General features: G+C 40.8%; 1 protein-coding gene across 1 annotated transcript in view; it reads right to left on the bottom strand.

The window, feature by feature from the left end:
- Positions 1 to 1,676: 1,676 nt before the first annotated feature.
- The window catches only part of trabd2a (TraB domain containing 2A), a 51,403-nt gene continuing 32,775 nt past the window's right edge, over positions 1,677 to 20,304 (bottom strand). Inside the window, exons 5-7 of the mRNA XM_070850935.1 lie at positions 8,801 to 8,891; positions 5,719 to 5,991; positions 1,677 to 1,872 (exon numbers count right to left, since the gene is read on the bottom strand). Coding sequence (XP_070707036.1) covers positions 1,677 to 1,872; positions 5,719 to 5,991; positions 8,801 to 8,891 — 560 coding nt within the window. The remainder of the gene's footprint in view (positions 1,873 to 5,718; positions 5,992 to 8,800; positions 8,892 to 20,304) is intronic.

Genomic DNA, 20,304 nt, shown 5'->3' with positions numbered 1-20,304 from the left:
CTGACCCCCGCACCACCGTGCTGCCCCGGACCAGAACAGTGAGACATAAAACCAAAAAGTAAAAACATATTAAAATGTTCTGTAGAGCTGAGGGGAACTTCAGGTGCTAAACATCTGTGGCTGTGTGTGAAGTGAAATGGGCCCCATTTATTTGACTCGTTAATATGAAAATACAGATTGCAGCAGCGTCTCTGTTCAGGTTTGTCGGCTGCTATCAAATACAACGTCACAGTAAACAGTGATGCACACCAGCAGACAGTTTTCTGAAGACAAACTAAACTGATTGCTTTGCAGCCAAACACGAGAGGTAAAATCAGACTTAATCTAGATAAATATTTTATTGCTGTCATGGTAATACTATTACAATCATCTCATGCCATAAGTGAAATGTGACAGAACTAAAGCACTACGCTGAATGTGGGATCTGTGTCGACACCTTTGTGTATTTCAGACTGAATTATTATTATTATTACCATCAAACGCATTTGAAATCATACTTGAAAACATTTGAAATAACACATTTGGACATTATTATGACTGCAAAAATATAAAAACAAACATGGGGAATGTTTCATATGATCTACAACAAAACTATAGTAGTTAAATAAATTAAACAAATGATCTCTATGTGAAAAACACTCACTCACACACACACACACACACACACACATAACATGAATCCTTTCAGCAAAGCAACAGATAACACTGATACATAAAGTACAATACAATCATATGTCCCATTTCAGTGAGACACATGACTCGGGCTATGGTGGTTAGTTCCTGATTTTCTTTTCAAAAATATACTGCATATCTATTTATATATTTATATAAACAACAACACAAAAACTTTTGATAATTTTCATTTTTTTATAATTCTAAAATACATCTATAATATTTAGAAACAATTATGTACAATTCCCCCCCCCCTCCACCGTAGGGTTTTAAGCAACACTAAGCAAATTCTTCTAAAATGGAAGAATAAATTAAGAGGAACACCTCTGTTTGTAAGGCCGGGGGGGCTTTAAGAGCTGGTAGACTTTGTTTGTCTCACTCTCTCACTCTCTCACTCACTTTCTCTCTCTCACACTCAAGCACACATATAAACACACAAAGGACGTGTGGCTCCGTTCGTACATACTGAGGACATCTGAATAGTTCTGGAGGTGTTCACCTGCTCGTTCACCCAACAGTCCCTCTGGCGAGACGTCATGCTCTCAGAGGTTCCCACTGTTGAATGATGAGTGTCTGCTGTAACACTGTAATCCATAAGGGAGCTAAAATGTTGAGTAATGTCAGTGAGATGCCCCGTAACACTTCCTGCTTCCTTTCCTGCTGTGCTCTCTGTGTAAAATAATTGAATCCTTATGAAACCTTTATGCTCCAAGAAACCTGACCTTATATGAACTTACACGGTTATCAATTTGTAAGAGACATGCTCTGTTGACATTCAGTCCCAACAACACAAACTTTATCTGGCCTAACATCCGTGGAGTGTCCCGTTACCTGACAGCTCGAGCTGAGTTCAGATCCTTTCTCTGTGTTTTTTCAGAACAGTCTCTGAGAGTCACCACAGTCACGTACCAGGTATTAAAATGCACGATCAGACCTCACTTCACGTGAGCTGATGCACATAAAGCCGCCACGTGTGAGAGTTTAAGGCTGACTGTTTTACTCTACTAGAGGAACAAAGTCCACGTCCGCACTAGAAGCAATGTGCAGATCACGACCAGTAACGATTGTGAGGACGAGGAGGTGGTTGACGCCGAAGACATGTGATGGTGGTTGTGGTGGTTGTGGACTCTGTGCGGCTGAACCGTGATGTAACCATTGATGATGCGAACCAGTGGGGGAGGTGGAGACTGGACCATAGTGCTGTGGAAAGAAGACAAGAGAGAATGAAACCTCTATCTTGGTTGGAGAAAAAACACAATGTCACATATTTACAATCAGGATTCAGCAACTTTCAACAACTGTGAGGTTGTTGGCTCGTGTTACCGGGCGTCTGTCAATGAAATGTGAGCGAATCACACCCACACAGTCCGTATGAAGATGATTCCCTTGGTTTTTGACTGATAAACTCTTAATAAATGATACACAACTACTTAATATTAAAGAATAACACTTCAGAACCAACTTTTCAGGGACATTAGTCGTAGGTTGTGAGCATTACAATACACTGATTGTGTTTTTTAATGCAAATGAGGGTGTCCAGTTTGCACTGATATATTTATAAAATGGGTCCAAACATGCTGTGTGTAATAATTAAACTCAACTCAAAAACCTTCCCACATCCTGGAGCTACAGCAGTTTGGGAATGACTTTAATATTTCCTATCAAAACCTAATTTCTATATTTATTTTCTGTCCTAACATCACACTGCTGAGCCGCTGTACTCTTTGGGATTGAAAGGACAATCATGGTGTACTGTAAAGAAGAACAGGACTCTCTCTGCATCCCCATACTGAGAAAATCTGCAGACTGCAGGGGAAAAAAAACAATGGAAATATTAATAATGGTGAAAGCTGTAAGGGAACATTTCTACACAAAGGCATCCACCGCCACAGCACTGACCAATCAGCAGGGATTTTACAAATACAAAACTCCTGGCTGTGCAACTTGGTGATCAGCTCATGGCTATAAACCAAATTCAAATGTGCCTCCCCGCTTCCGCTCTCTTGTTCTCTTTGTCTTCCCCTCCCTAATATCATACATTCTGTCTGCCGCTCTTCGGCTGCGTCTACTTCTCTCTTTATCCGTCCTTTTCTAAACTAGTCTGGCACTTGCATTGTTTCTGTTCTCCTGTGTGATGCAGAGCCTGCAGCCTGGGTTTGACTTGGAAAACCAGGCAAAGTTTAGTTTAATTTGGTTTAGTTTAGTTAGCAAACACCAGTGGGCTGCAATAGCTTGTATGATAATAAATACCAACTCCTGGATATTTTGACAAGCATCAAAATAAAGTAAAATGAAACCACGTCATAATCTCAGCCCTACATTTCTCTCCTCATCCTGTGTTTGCTTAGTGAGATCGTTGTGGACATACGACTTTCAGTTTGGATGGACGACTGCAATCTCCTTGGCCGAAGAGGGGACACAGAAAATCTGATAGAGTCAGTGAGTACACAGATCCCAGTGACAAGCTCTACCAAGTATTTTCCTGACAGAAGAGCCAAAAGAGTAGCAGTCCTCTCCAGAATCACACAGATACTTGCTAACAGATTCATCTCTTCTTGGCAATAGTCAGTTTCCGCACAAGTATTCAAACATTTACCTCCAATTTCTCAAATAACCTCAACTGATAGTGTTTCCATTAGTCCCAGATACTTGGACTCAATACTTGCTTTGGTTGGTCATGGGAAGAGGCTGTAATGCCTGTAGCTCTTGGCTTTAGTTATTAAATATATCTTAAAATGGACGGTTATTTCAGACCAAACAAGTAGCAGATAATTTAACTGGTGCCATTTTAGCATGTTAAAATAGCATCTTCATTTATTTATTTATTTTATATGAAGTTATGAAGCAGGTTTATTTGGGTTTGAGGGTCCAGGAGAACTATAAGCACATTTTCTTAATGGCCATGCATCGAACACAGCAGAAAACTGTGGGGCTGTAGTTGCTTCTGTATTTTGGACTTGTGCTCCCTTTCTCACCTGGTCACCTTTTCAGACACTAAAATATACAAAGACGTGCACCGTGTACACTTTGTAGCATGTGTACACAAACAGTCCGTTTCCTTTCCGTTCAAAACACAGAGTCTCTGAAAGAGAGAAAACATCTCTGCAGACATAATGTACACAAACGCTCACAAACCCTCTCTGTTCCCGTGAAGAACAGATGCTACATGGTTGGATTTTTCTTTTTCCGTCGGTAGTTTGGAATAGTGTGTACTGTACATGGAAAAACAGATGTTCATACAAGAGTAAGAATCGCTACATGCTTAAGAGCAGAGTCGTGCACGGGTGTAATTCTGTAAACCATTAGCCGCCGGTTATCACGATGTAGAAATCATAATTGAAAAATGGAAAATAAAAAGACTTCTTTAAGGTGTAGCTCACCCAAATCCACTGCAGAACTCTGCTTAAGGATCTTACAGCATTAGAAACTGCATATCATTTATACAAAATGGCTCTAAAGTGATCTTGTTTCAACAGCCTTAAGATGCTGGAGATGGTTGACACAGTACACTGCACAGTAATTTGTCATCTGCTAATATAGTAAATGTACTGAAAGCCACTCAGATCTGTTCATTATCATTACCTACAGCAGAACTGCGGAGCGTCTATCACACAGAAACATGTCGAGAAGCATATAAACACCGATGGATCATCTAGATATTCTCACTCACCTGACCTGCATGTCTGTGGACCGTTAGAATAAGCTGTAGCACCCAAAGGAAACCCTACTGCAACATGAAGAGAATCTAAAGCTCCATGTATCCCCAGATGAAATAAAACGCACAGCTGGTTATTGAAGGCCATGTGCAGACATCTTGGAAATGTGAACCACAAATTTCAAGTGTTGAAAGACATGTGTAACAGTAACCTGTGACTACAAACAGGACCCGTTTATGTTCCTGTGCAAACAGTCCAAGTCTCCAGGTGTATAATGGTGGTAGTGGCCAAACAAGCTCTGTGCTGCCGACAAATTCGGAGGCTGTGACTGATGACTGCAGCATGCAAACACAGGCGCATTCAGGAGACAAGAAGAACAAGATACTTTTAGGCTGATTGTGCAGTTAATCTAATTTCCCTCAATAAGTTATAAATGTAACTGCGTTGTCTTAACACATTGCTGTAGTCAGTGGGGGGGGGGTGGAATAGTGACTCGCTGGTTTGCTCTGTCTCTTCAAAGCAAGAAGGTCCTGGGGCTTTTTGGATGTTCTCATTGTCTGCATGGGTTTCCTTCAGGTGCTCCAGTTTCCTCCCACAGTCCAGAGATGTGCAAGTAAGGTGAACTGGAAACTCTAAATTACCTGCAGGGGTGAATGAATGTGGCTGTCTGAGCCTCTGCATGCTGAGATAGCCTCCAACTCTGAGCAGGATAAGTGGGTGTAGAAAATGGGTGGATGGATTGATGTAGGGTCAAATTAAACCCTTTTGCTCATATCCGTGAAAACATAAAATGTTGCCGTTACTTCAGTCTGAGAGAAGTTTCAACACAGCAGACCACACCTTGTGCAGAGGTCTCCTTTTTGTCTGAAAGGTGAGCTCGTGTTGTTGTCCGTTTAGTCCCTGCCTGGAGCTACTGTGACACCAAAACTGGATACTTGGGAGGAATTCCCAGGCTGCTATTTTCTCATCCAAGACACTTATACTGGCTAGGAACTAGTCTGGACTCATACCACACTGCAGGGTGTGTGTGTGTGTGTGTGTGTGTGTGTGTGTGTGTGCAGACTGCATGAAGAGTATGGTGATGTGATATAGTGGCTGTTGGAGCCTGCGGCACCGAATCAGGAAGTGTCAGTTTTATTCTACAGACAAATGGAAAGACTGCATTACACATTTACAATTTCCCCTCTCTCCTCTGACATCCTTTCTTCACCGTTCTCCTCTAATCTTTTACCATTATACTCTCTTCTCGTCTTTTGTCTCCACCTGTGACCTTTCTGTCTCACCCCGTCAGCATTTCTCCTACTTCCTTTTTCACAGCTAGAGACAGATAAATCTGTGATGATAGGTATTTGAGGAACGAGGCCCACCGCACCCTCATCTGTTCTCTCACCTCTCCTCGATGCGAACCCAGAGGTCGTTAAAATGCCGGTGCCGCTGCTTCTTCTGCTTGTTCCTCCTCTTTTTCTTCAGCATCTTCCTCTCTGCTTTCTCCAGGAGCTCCAGGCTATCTGGTGGCAGAAGCATGTGGGGTAAAAGATCATCCTCCAGGGGACGCCCCTGGTCCTCCTCCTTGTGGGGGAGCTCATGGAGAAAAGGCTCCAAGAGTGGGGACTCATCAGGGTGGTCGCCTGAATCTGGAGAGGCAGGTCTGGTTGACGATCTCCTGGAAGGCAGACATTAAATCTGACATTATACATCAGCCTTTGTGTGATGTGACTTGGCTTTTCTACACAATATTATAAATACATCTGGAGTAAAATGGTATTAGAGCGATTCTTTATTACGTTTTTAGTGAAAGTTTGAGAAATTTGGACATGGGCCATAACATAACTGAGACTGATTTGGAGAGAGAAGCCACCTCAGACACAGATTTAGGACTGGAGGAGAGGAGAGGAGAGGAGAGGAGAGGAGAGGAGAGGAGAGGAGAGGAGAGGAGAGGAGAGGGGAGGAAGTGCTGCTATTTGAGAACAGGACGCTGTGGACCTTCCAAGGCAGTCTAATAGACAACATATCCAAGATTTTTTGGAAAATCAAATTAAAGTACCGGAATGGGAAGTATGGGAGCAAAACCAAAACTCATCTTTTTGATTAAAAACACTCGTGCTTTTGATGAGCTGCAGGCCTTCTCTAATGATGGTGGTAACTGTCTTTAACAATCACACACACACACACACACACACACACACACGTTTGGGTTGGGTCAAATGCAGGTTCATCTCAACCACGTAATCCTGCATCAAACACAGAGCTTGTGTGAAAGTAGATTTCACTCATTCACTCAGTCACACATACAAGAGCACAGATTTGCAGTGAGATAGCCACCCGCACCATGCGCCATGGTAGACTGCACTACATGCCTCACAGCAGGAGGTATGAGCTCTGCTTAAGTTGGCCTTTTCAACACTTCACTGGTGGCCGCTGGAGAGTTTGTCAGATTTATCTGCTGTGTGATCTACATAGTGAAACCAGCTTAAAAAAAAATAGAAGGCTCCATTGAATAGGAGACATCAACGAGCACGGTTTTTCACATTTCTTTCTTATCTTCTCATTTGTGGATTTTCTGAAAAATCCAAATATGAGGTCCCTGCAGCTATTGCATCGAATTACCCATAGAGACTCAGCGTAACCGGTCGGTTACCTTGCTGAGAAGTTTGCCGTGTGCGTCTTGTCAGGCAGAGTTTGGCTGAATGAACACAGCCCACACTAATCGCTGTGACTGCTAGTTTGTGTTTTCTGTGGCTGCTTCACAATAAAAGCCAATCCATTTGTTAATTTGGCATTAGGTCAGAGAGATAAAACTATAAACAGCAATTCTGGATTCCATGCATGCATCGTTTATTTCGAGTACAGGAATAACAGACCCCACCACTAAATAACCAACTAGTAATTTAAGGGATTATAGACTTAAAACGCATTCCTAATTAAAGTTAATAGCTTCAGTATAATAGTTCAAACCAGCGATAACATCCATTCATCCGTTGTCTATAAATCTTATCCTTAAGGCTCATCACAGGGCCGTCACATAGACACAGACATCCATTCACACTCACACCTACGGGCAGTTCAGAGTCACCAGTTAACCTGCATGTCTTTGGACTGTGGGAGGAAGCCGGAGTACCACAAGGCTCAAACCACAAACCCAGAAACTTCTTGCAATGAAGCAACAGTGCTAAACCACGGCACCACCCTGCTGCCCCCAAAGGCCGACAAATGTTAAAAACCTATTCAAAGTTTACAGCTAAGTAAATAATGATTGGGTATGACAGTTAAGTATTAAAGTTTAAAGCCAATGAAAGTCTCTTTATCCCCTATAATAACAACAGCGCTCCGAGTCTGGTTATTTATTTTCTCTTCTGTGACCAACAACCTCCACACCAAAATGAGCATCTCATGTGATCAGCAGATTAGTGGTCACAAAGTTAACAAAGAAGTTAACTCTCCAGTGTTAATAATGCAGACAAATCAACAACAAATAAACTGGAAATGTCAACGGATAACTACTGAGGGCAGTTTCTGGATTATTTGCAGACAACACATTTCTCACAAGGGCTGAAGCAGGACTTGAACATCTGTTTTGGGTCTGCGAGTGAACACAGAGCAGCTATGGAGTTGTGCTTACTTGGAAAATGATTACCTATTTGAAATCCAGTCAGTGAAAAAGTAGAGAGAAATATATATTGCTGTCAGGGCCATGAGGCAGCAGTCGCCCCGTATGATGTGGCCGGGACACGAAACCTTACACCCATTTAAGTGATAAAATATGGGCCTTCCAGTTTTACAGACTTGTGTTTTCGGAAGAAATCATAATGTGCAACAACTATGGCCAATTATTATATTTTCTCCACAGCTCTCTATCCATCATCTCTGTATTTCTCATTTTCTCTGCTATTTTCTGTCTTACTTTCTTCTGTTTCTTCTTGTCTTTCAGACATTACTTTTTTTGCTTTTTATGGAAAAGTATTACCAAAAGAAAATTAAACCAGTCTCCTGCACTGGACACATGAGCTCACAAATCTTGATGGAACAGAGAAGTTCCTGAATAAATTACTCCTTTATGTGTATCTCCTTGAATAACTGTACCTATCCGTATATAACACACCTTTTTCATTATGAATCATTTTAAAGTTTTCAGATTTTGAATGCTTGTGTGTAAAATCAGCCGCACCAGTAATTCACCATTTCCTGTCATTAGTGTAACTAAAGCTTTTTCCTTTTTGTGGCAGATTAACCGAGTATTTGAAGAATTTTTGGCAGTTCAGAGTTGCATAACAGTAAAATTAAATGAAAAACATTATTTTGACTTCATTAGAATAAATTGCAGTAATTTTGTAAAATCAGACGCTCGTATGATATTAGGGGATTGGTGACATTTGCATGGTGTGTTTTCATGATACATTACAAAATGCAGTCTGTTAAATGTGTCACCGGATGATGTATGTGTGTGTTTAAGGGCGTTTTAGCTGCCAACCTACCTGTTTATGGGCTGCCCAGCGGGGGTGTGCTCCACCTCGTATCCCTCGCGACGAAGCACATCAATGACTGTGTTGTTTCCGAGAAAGTGACCTGCAATAAAAAATAAAGAAATGATCGTCACATCTCAGTGCCAATAATGAGTCACTGCTACATTTACAACACTTGTAACCGAAGTGAAGATCGGAGGAAATGTGTCATCGAGTCTGATGAATGATTGTGACACAGCGAAGAGGAGGAGATGTGCTCTAACAATGACACACACACACACACACACTGAGAGAGTGGTATCAGGCTTCTTTGTGTAAGACTTGGCAAGTGTTGTTCAAGGCGTCTGATCACCAGTGAAGACCAGTGAGGGACCACTGTGAGTTTAAGGTAGTGTTTGCTCTCACTGCTGCCACCAAACGCTCTTCTCCTCACATTCTTCAACGCTTCCTAAAGGCCTTAGAGCTCCACTTTTCCTGCTTTAACACCAACAGTTTATGCTTTCTGTTCATCGTTGTGTCTCTGCATCTCTTTCCCGTTCTCTGCTCTCTTTTCGTGGGCTGGTCTTTGTTCACTTTCTCTCTCTCATCCTCTCATCATTCACCGTTCTTCATCCTCCCTTCATATCTGCCTCCTTTCTTCCCCCTTTCCATTTTCATTCCTCCATTCTGGTTCTTCCTTATCACTAATTTCCCCTCTCCTCCCGCTTCCTCTCTTGTTCACTCTGACCCTCTCCGCTACGTGAAGTGGGGGCATTGAGGCTTCAGGTTGCCATGTCAAGAGGTCTCCATTCTTCCCCTCGCTCCGACAAGGGGGAGCAGGGGCCCATTGTTTGGGCCTGCTCAGCCGTGGCACCAAAGAGCTGTGTAAACAATGAGCCCCGGCACTTTAATCTGGCCCAGAGCCATCGATAGAGGGAGGTTGGCCTCGGTGCACTGTGGGTGCCGTGATGCTGCCTCATCTCTACAACTAATAAGTATCGGCTGAATCTATGTCCCTGTATGTCGAAGCCATGGACTGAAGGGGAATAACATTTTATCTGGTTTCATCTGCTTATCTGCTTTAAAAAAAAACCCTGACAAGCTTTGTATGTGCTTTTACCTTCAGTTCTGGTGTGTTTAAATAGACAAACTGTAACTTGTATTGTGATTTGGGCTCCTCTGTATATAACCAACAGTTCCCACGCAAGAAAGACACGCATTTACTTTTACTTTGAGCTGAAGTCATTAGCAATACAGGTGGTCAGATAAATGAATACCCAGCAGCTCTTAAACTCTCCGGAGAGTTGGAAAGAAACGCGAGACAGAGAGACGGACACCACGTTTTCCAGCCTGCCTGCGTTTAGAAACAACTCAGTGTGATTTATGTGAGTTTACGTCAGAGGATTAAGGTGGGACAAATGGAGCTGTTCAGCACAATGTCTGTCCACAGAAGGGTGGGCGGACCCCTAAACTTCAAAGGGACACACACACACACAAATGTGTATACACACGCAAATTCTAATAGGAGGTAAACCATCAATTCTGACATGTCCCCAAAGGCTTCGCTGCGTTTTTGGACACCGGGTGTGTGTTTGAAGAATTGGGGGGAAAAGTGCTATTATATGTTTGAGACAAAACTCTGTGGGACAAAACAAAAAAAAAAAACCTCAGAAGCACAGAAATGTCACTTGAACCTTTTTCTGTGAAATCAAGCAATTATTTAAACAACAAATCCGTCTTTATAGTGGATTTTTTTTCTAAATGTGTTTCACAGTTTGGAGCAGCGTGAGTGTCCTGAAGCGATATCACATAAAACCAAAGATGAAACCGTCTCACAATGCGGATCAACGGTACAGTTTCACATGCTGTTTATTGAGAGGGTCTATTCGTGGAAGCTTTTTTTCTTTATGCTTAAGAAAAGATGAAGTCCATGCTGCAAGCATGTCGCACAGCAGCGGTCCACCTCAACAAGAACATGCTTCATACTTAGCAAACCTGCAGCATGTCATGGAATTACAAACAAAAACAAAATGCAGACATCTTTGATTAAAAATGATTAATGTCAGAACAGAAAATTATGTTTAAATGCATTTTCCTAAAATTAGGCCTCACATATGATGTAGCCTTTGGCAACTGACACGAACTCCGAGGCCCAAATATGCCAGGTGATTTGTGACAATTGCCTCTCTGTTTCTCCCTCATATTGCTAATAATTTGTACCAAGCGATAAATTATTCTTTGTTTCCGTCAGAACAAAAGAAAGAAGGGAGGAAGGAAGGAAGGAACAGAAGTATTTTATTACATTTTTCTGCTTTTTCTCCTTGTTTGTATTGACCGACATACAAACCAGGATGAACGTTCCTCCTCTGCCTATTGAGTTTAATTAATTTTCTCTAAATCCAAACACTAAAAACTGCTTAATGAGACATCTGAGTCTATATGTGTCCGTCCTACATCTCTACTATGGCACGGAGAGCATCGGCAGCAGGGTCAGTGAGGACACTGTCAGAGCTTCGGGACCCACGCAGTGATTCACTGCACGCAGCGAAACTACGACCACATTTCTTTTTTTACTTTAATACTTTCATATTTGCTTCAAAACAAAACACACATGAGCACTGTAAAAATGCTGATGCTGTGGCGCTGATACAAAAACATCATAGTGATCTTCTGCGCTGTATTAAGACTGGTTCCTCCATGCTGGTTTCACAGATGTTTCTGTTGCACAGCTCGGTTTAACATGTTGACTCACAGAAACACAATCAGTTTTTCTGGTTATTGGTCGTCTCGTTCTCTGTACAGTTTTAATTTTTGTTCTTTTATCATTTCTATAATTCGTAAATATAATTATTCTCCACTATGTCACTGCAGTGAGTTTATTCCAATTGTTCTGATCAGGAGATTATTATCTTTTAGGCGGAAAACTGTGTCAGTGTTGCTTTAGGTTCCTAACATAAGAAACAGTGTAGGAATATTCGTTTAAGATCCTCCTGGAAACAGGCCTGCAGCCCATGTTAGGGCCCAACCCACAGTTTAAGAAGCACACTTCTGGAGTGACATCTGTGACATCTGACATTTATTTTCCAGATTATTTATTCAGGCCAATTTCATGCATTTTAAATCTACGAAATGGGCCAAAAATATGTACATCAATGCACAATACGTAGACTGTATGTCTTTCCAGCAGCGCTGAGAGAGCTGAGATGGTAGAGATAAAGACCAGGGACAGACCTGAAAGCTCTCATTCACAGCTGACTCTCTATATGCAGTGACACTCATACGGAGAAACACTGAGTTAGAGGCTCACACATTAGCTCATGTCATGGTTTTAGAAATGTACAGAGTTTTTGTATGTTTATGGAACGTTTCTATGATGTGACAGCTTCTTTAACAACATATAAAAATGTCAGGCGACATAGTTTGTTATCAATGCTGAACGAGTATGAATTTTGAGGAGATGATTATTTATATATTGGATATGATGCAACACAGCACTAAAAAACACTGGTTTAAACATCACTCAGAGTCTCTTCGTGGCTCCAATGACAGGGTTTGTGTTTAACAGGTTTGTACACTACTCATTTTTATCAAATAGATAAATTACAGCACAGAAGAAGTGCTCAGAAGGAAGACTGGGCTCCACATCCCACATGTTGTTGGTTGGTTGCTTGTGGCTCCAAAAACATTTGGTCAAGGAAAGATTGCAGCTTTTGTTAATATTAAAAAAGTCCTTTAAGTTGACATGACATAACCATCGTTTCCTTACAAAGGAACTGTGCTGACCACAAACATTTTGCAGATACTGAACATTTGACACAAGTATTTCCTTGTTATGCTGTTAGAAATATAATCTAGCACTATTTGCTAAAGCACAGTAGTTGAGTAAAAATGTCATTTTTGGAGATTTTTGAAGCCAAAAGATGCTACTTCTGTATCCCACCATGTAATTGCTTACGTTTACTGTATGTTTTCATGTCGATCTTCTATTATAGTGAGACACCTGCCACTCATTCCTGCTGTCCTGCCTGTAACCACACTGATTATTGTATTATTGTCTCCACTAAATAATACTGAATTTGAAAGACTGTTTATAGGAAATGGACTTGTGAGCTGGGAAAAACACAGAAAAATGCATCTATCTTTCCGAAAAATATCTTTGTATTTCACTGGACTGAAACCTCCCTGCACACCTGTGCTCCGTCCTTAAAAAGACATCCAGGCTCTACAATCAGCGGCTCAAATTATTAGAACATATGGTAAGCCTTAAATAGCGTTCCTTTTCCATACACATCAATATTTACATTACAACTTGTGTCCAGGGCCCAAGCAGCACTTCTCATAACATTACAGCATGTTGGATAAACAAACGCTACAGGCAGCACGGAGGCCATTCTGGCCCATATAGCCTCTGCTAGCTGTTTATGTGCACATGTTCCCTGCTAGTCGGCTGGCCCCGGCAGCCCGTAATCACTAATACCAAGAGCTGAATTAAGCCTTTTACTGCCGAAGATCACAGTGAGTTGCCTGGTACGTTCTTTAGTCTGTAGTATGCATGTTTTAGTTTGTTACTTCCTGGGAGTAACTTTTATAGACAATGACATAAAACCATATACTCCTGTCTTGAAATTACCTTTTAATTGGCCGGTTCCACAGGCTTTCTGTTCTTGTGTACATATTTGACACTACAAAGGTTTCAGGAACATGAATTGTGCAGAAATTACACACAGGCAGAAAGAAAGCTATCAAAAAGTGAGTGTAAGCTATTCGTACTATTGTCAAAACTAAATAATGGACTGAATTTTAGGATTTGACATTTCTAGGGCAGTGGAAGTACTAAGCAGCCAAAGATTTTAGTGGAAAATCACAGTTTTGGCTGCTTTATAGTCGAGGAAAACCTCAGTGCCTTTAACAGTCAAGGAGATGCGAGTGACAGTCATGTCAAAGAAAAATAACAGGAAAATTATTGGTTATCCGCTGGCATAAAGATCACACAGTCATCCTGGTGTTTTGCAAACAATGCCAGTTCTATATTAACACATATATCAAGTGTCTGGAGATGCAGGGTCTGCTTACATTGCACTTCTTCTTATCCCTGGTTAAATCATGCTGTTTCATGTCTGTGATGGACAGTCAATTCATCCCTGTATTACATTTAAACCTCATCTATTATCAGTCAAGTGCAATTTGTTTGAAAAGAACAAGACACAGTTGGCAAGAGTCTCACAACAAACACAAAATGATTAAATACTCTCATGCTCTTTGAGAATAATTACATGTGGCAGCACTCTAATAGAGTTTATCAATCTGTACTGAACTGTCTTTGTTGTGGTCAAAAATAAAAAACCCATTCAGTTGACCGCACTGTATTTTATTTATCATTCATTCATCGATCATTATCTTAATTTAGTGTTTGCATGCTAACATTTGCAAAACTGAATTACAGATAAACAGTATATTCCAGTACCTGTGGTGAGAATGCCGTTAGTTCTGCAGATATTTGCTTATAAACCAAAGTGTTTTTGACCTGACGATGGTTCAGTGGATCAACAAAGTTATTCGGAAACTTTGTCTGGGAACCATGAATATCTGCATGGCAGTCCATCTCGTGAATGTCGAGATATTTCACTGGATAAGGGAAAGCTTTGACCTGCTGGCGGCACCAGATAACAAAGTCACTGGGATTCATCCATCTTTATCTGAGGCAAATTTAGTTTAAATCCATCTAATTGCTGCAGAGACATTTGACTTACAAACCGAAACGTCAACCTCATGGCAGCACAAGAGGAAAAACTAGGAAATCACCAATGACAGTAGGGTTCATCTTCTCTGGATCATGACCGTCTGTCCAAATTTCACGGCAATCCATCACATAGTTGTTAAGATATTTTCAGTCTGGGCCAAAGGGGCGAAGCTACGGGGAAAACCCACACTGGCCTCCCCAGCGCCGCATTGCTATCGTGGCTTCAAATGTCAGAAGGCGACAAGACAGGAATGCATCAGAGAGGCGCTGAGTGTTTTATGCAAAGAGATCTGAACCACAATTCAATTACTGGACAGCAGTATTTAATGCTGTTTTTTTAAGTGAAACTTTTATAATTCAAGTACCGAAGCCAACTTGTGGTGTTGAGACCCAAGAGTTTCTTAATGTAAATATAATATTCATCCTAGCAGGCACCAAGATTCTTTACCACTGGATAGGCCCTGGAAAATAGTTTATAAAATGAATGTTTTTGCCTGGAATCAATTTACTATGAAGTTACTTTGAAACTATATGTTGTCATTTTGATCCAAATTCCCTGCAGGATAAGGATACTCTTAATATAATAGCATAGGAGAGACAGTCAGTAACCAAAACCAAGACACGTTTGGTTAAATGTGCCTGCATACAAGCCCACAAATTCAGCTAGAGTGGCAAAAAAGCACTAACATCTTGCGCTGCCATTGGTTCAAACCAGCCCGAAACCTGCAGCGTATTAAATTTAAGCTCTAATCTGTTGCATCTCTCAGTTCTCCTTCGTCTGCACTCAACCTCATAGAAATAAATCATACACTGCATATGATTAAACCCACTTATATTAAAAAAAACACAGATCGACACTGAACCAGAGGACTCCAGTTTGGGGGAAGCTCTGACTGAGCCAAATTAAACATGCACATGTTGTTTTAGTGCTTCTGCTGCTCCGTCTTTAATGATCTACCATACAGGCCTTGTTTCTGAAGATGATGTCATAATTTCCTTCAAACGTATGTCAAACTCAATGAATATTTCACATCTACATCGACAACAGATCTTAGATTAAAACTATTTGTAGTGTCTGCAATCTGGCCACCATGAACGCCTGCACAGGACTTCATGGTATTCCACTGAGCTATTTTGTTATGGACCAAAGTGGTGAACTGAAACCAACTGAGAGACATTACGATAAATAACAGGTTACATAAATAAGCTCTAGATTTAGACAGACCCTTTAAACTGTCCTGCTATCTGTTCTTCAGCACACACGTAGCTGTAAGTCTGACATGTCCCTTTGTCAATTTAATAAAGTATAAAGCCACCAGAAAGAAGACAAATGACGGCAGCTATAAAAAGTTAAAACACAAACACAACAGAAAATGTGAGAAATAAAACGAGTCTGTTTACATGAAATTCATTTTTGAAAATGTATTTTTAAATCACAGCCCCACATCAGTACTGCTGAGTGAGTTTTCTCAGCTTATCTCTGCATGGTGGATAAAAAAAAGTTATGTTACCATAAAAAAAAACAAGCTTGATGAAAGGCTGGTGATTCCTGAAACTTGAATCACATTTTTGTGCATCATGTGTTGAGGCGTATCTGTCTTTATTTGAGTTCTACTGACGCTCTGTTCAACAACTGTGAACAACTGTCAGCAGATGTGATTTCTTTCTGTCTTATACTGAAGCCTGGAACAACGGAAAATGCATCAAATGCTGCCTCATTTTTAATAAATTGCAGAAAGAAATATATCGAGACAATTGTTGTACTATTGTTTTGAAATGTGACAAACAATCAGGCGTAATAAAATCTGTTATGACCATTTTAAAATCGGCATTTTAGTTATTGCCACGTCTTGAAAGTCGCCGTATTCTTAACGCACAGGTTCTTAATGGTTTTCCTCCAGGATCTGGTTCTGAAGGGTGAAGGCTGTGACAGAAGACAGCTGTGATATGGCTGTGTGAGTTTGAAAGACACAAAACAACAAGCCGAAGGCACATACACGCATCTGTTCCATGAAATAAACCTTTCTTAAGTCAAGCCAAAGATGCTAACACCCCAACCGCCACCAAAACATCTCTTTCAGTCTCCCTCAGTGAGACGTACGGCCGTTCCTTTTATTCAAAAACTGATACGGATCACCATTCAGAAACAGCCACAGCCTGTCGAAGGAGACACGGAGGGCAGAGGAGAGAATCGGAGAGACGAGCAGATGCAAAAACAACAGACAACAGAAAAAAGACAATTCAGAGACGAAGGAGCAGAATGAGCACTGATGTCAATTGCTGAATTTAACATGGAAAGAAAAGCGGGAATAGAGACAAAAGGAAAAGGCATGCAAAACGACACAGGAATGTTGAGTCGTCAGATGGCAGACTGTGATAGCTGAGGATAAGAGCATCCCGCGAGGCCTTCAGTTTAGGGTTTAAACACTTCTCTATTGAGACGATGTAGACTGTATCTTGACATGGTGCCCATGTAAAGTCTGCTATACAAAACAGGAGTGGAGCCGGCGCTGCTTGAAGTGGTGCCTTAGTTTGGCATGTAGGCGTCCAAGTCATTCTACGGCTGACTCTCTTTATCTGAAGCTAAAAAGTGGGCGTAGAAAATGTTAATCTCTAAAGTGAACAAACTGAGGTGAGCGAGACGTGAACTCCTCATCTCTGAAAATCCTACATCAGAAAACTTTAAACATACAGTAGTTTTTACTGTAGCACAGGAAACGTGAGTCGTGGCTTTCTTCACTTTCACCTCATCCGTAACTTTCACATATCACCTGTTGTTTATCTGAGCTAATTTATTAACTCGCAGCGCACACATCTAAAGGCTTCTAGGACTAATGTCACTGCTCCAGACAAATGCTTAAGACTGATGACCTGTTAAAAGGCATCTGAGCGAAATCTATTACGGATAATATTTGGGGGAATGTGACAGGGATGATGGGAGAGGCGGTTTGTTTAGCTTACAAAGAAAGATTCATGAGTAAAAATGCAAAATGGACGATTTGCTGCAGCTCCGTGTCCCCTTAGGAAAATTAAAAAGACGGATCATTAAGCGTGCCCACATTTGGGTTTCGTTGTCTTGCTCTTGGTATTTTTCTTTCGTATGAATTATGTCGCATCGTGTCGAGTAAAAACGGCTAAATTGTCAAGTTTTCTGGAAATCGTGCTGAGCAACTTCAGCTTTGAATTTATGCTGAGAATAAATGAGAAACAGAGCACATAAGAGGCCTGTGGTGCGAGGTTGTTTTTTAAATAAACCCTCACTCAAACTTTGTGGTGGCACACAGCACTTTGGAGCCGTGTTAGGGATTACATCTGTCAGGCTGCAACAGTGTCTACACTCCCTCTCTGTGCAGTCCTCAGCTCTGCTTTTTCTGCCAAGTAATTATGGCGCTTGAACACACACCAGCTCATTCACTGTGGTCGTATGAAAGAGTGATCAAAGTAAGGAAATTCTGTACAAGTGAGCAGTTTTGACAAAGTAAACCTGAGCACTGCCAACTATGAATGTCCCTTCTACTGAATGTCTCGATTTACTTATAAATACTGTCTCACAGAATATTCTTACTGTAAAAGCATGCGTATATTGATTTTATAAGCATTTTATAAGGGAGAGGGGGGCGGGGGGTGCCTGCCCACCTGAAGTCAGGATGAATGAAAATAGTTTTTCATGTAGACCATAAAAGTACCGTATAAAAGGATCATATGTGTGTAAGGCCAAATAATAAGTCAAATAAATGTAGTGGAGTAAAAAGTACAATATTGCAGTGGAATTCTAAAGAAATCCTCAATTTGTACTTATTATAATTGTATGATAAGGGATTGTAATAATTGTAATTATTTTCTTCTGTAATTTCCTATTACCACTTAGAAATCTACTATTATTTCTTATTCCAGCAGTATTATGCGAGATGATGTCATTATCCTTTCTCACCAATCTACTTGTTTGAGTGTTTTTCTAACTTTAAATACAGTACAAGTGAGTCTATTTAACCACTGGTTTGCAAAATGGAATTCAAGATAGATTAATGTGTGACGGGTTATGAGATGATTAATAGGACGGGAGAGCATATTTGTGTATCTGATCAATTCTGAACACAATTCTCTTTATTTTTTCTTCATATTTTTTTTCTGCTTTCATATTGGACAATATTACATCTTTAGGCCCAAAATAAACATAATATATAAACATACTGTAACGCCATCTGTTGATGAGGGGCAGCGAGAAGACAAAGCTTCGTTTGAAGGGGTCACACATGAAAAAGGTTGTGATGAACACAGAGCTGAAAGATCAGCTGTTGATTCAGTTGTAATCATCCAGCTCATTCAACCAGCAGGTGTTCTGTCTCCGTCTCCGTCTCCGTCCAGGAGAAGAGCACAGAGGGGAGTGGGATGCCCGCTCACTTTTTTTTAAAAAGGAATTCCACTTCAGAGTTTTTCCCAGATGTATTCTCACAGAGCTTCCATCTAAAACATGTGGCTTGGAGTGCAATTTTGTGCCTATTTAGTTTGAATAATCTGCAAGAGATCTTGTAGATGTCAAATGGGGTCTGTGTATCATCTGTGCTTTGGGTCTAGGTTCTAACCAAGAGCAGATCCACAGGACTGAGGCTTGGAAATTCACACAGGCTCTGTTTTCGGCTGCCTTATCTCACTCCATCGCTGCCTACGTCACCGTCAAAGCCTTTTTTCTGCCAGAATGTGTTACTATGACACCTAGTCAGTCTCTCGGTTAATTACCAAACATCTGTTCATCCCAGTTGTGGACAGAACCGTGGGCTCAGTTTTCCTGAAAGGCTTCTGCAAACACTTGGGCGTCACAACGAAACATGGCCAACTTTTACATCTGCACCTACTAAAGCATCTGAAACAGCCTCAACAAAAACAGAAATTTGTGTTTTTATGATTACAATCTCTCATTTGCTCCAGATCTTTCATGACGTAAAACAGAAGTTACTGAACCTACTACGGTAATTTCAACATGAGTTAATTAAAACTGAATCTGTCTGTGTTAAATCCGCAGGCGTATTTTGTTATTATTGCATCACTGGTGGGAAAATGGCATCATACAATTTTCACAAAGCTTCATTTTTCTTTCATTTGCCAGATTTCTTTTAGGGTTTAGGACCAATGGGATTCTTTAAAAAATAGCACACACAGATAAACAGACAGATAAAAACGGAATAAAATACATAATAAAAGATATAAAATAGTCACATCAATAACTATAAACAAGAACATCATCACAAAGAGCATTTTTCTTTGTGTTTCGTCCTCATAAACTCATAAAAATAATGTTTTTCATGCCCAAGACCTTTTCACACAACACTAAGAAGAGGTTTGAGAAAATGATCAAGTGTGCATTCGAATTTTATCTAAACTGAAAAAGGAAACTCAGTTACAACAATCTCCATATCTATTAAGACACTGGCCCAGGAAGCCTAAATCATAAGAAATTGTTCTCGGACTGTCGCTCTCACCAAGATGACTCAAGAATTTGAGGTTTGGACGTATAACTACGAATGGATCCAGCATGGACTCACACAGCTCGTGTGACAAAGCACATACGCTGTGGAGGCCAACAACACAGGCTCATTCATACAGTGAAGCAGAAAACTCTCCACTCGAGTGAAACAAAAAAGTATTCAATAACTCCACGGTGAGAGAGGAAGCCGCAAGTCATGTTTTCCTCTTGTCTCTTCGTATCTCCATCCCCTCTGGGCAGCGTGTTGCTCTCCTTCATCTTTTAGCCCCAAAATGAAAAGGGACAGCTCCTTCACAACGATTCCCTCTCGGAATC

This window comes from Pempheris klunzingeri, chromosome 19 (genome assembly GCF_042242105.1).
Source record: "Pempheris klunzingeri isolate RE-2024b chromosome 19, fPemKlu1.hap1, whole genome shotgun sequence".
Classification (NCBI taxonomy): Eukaryota; Metazoa; Chordata; class Actinopteri; order Acropomatiformes; family Pempheridae; genus Pempheris; species Pempheris klunzingeri.
This window is presented reverse-complemented; position numbering and strand designations above follow the sequence as displayed.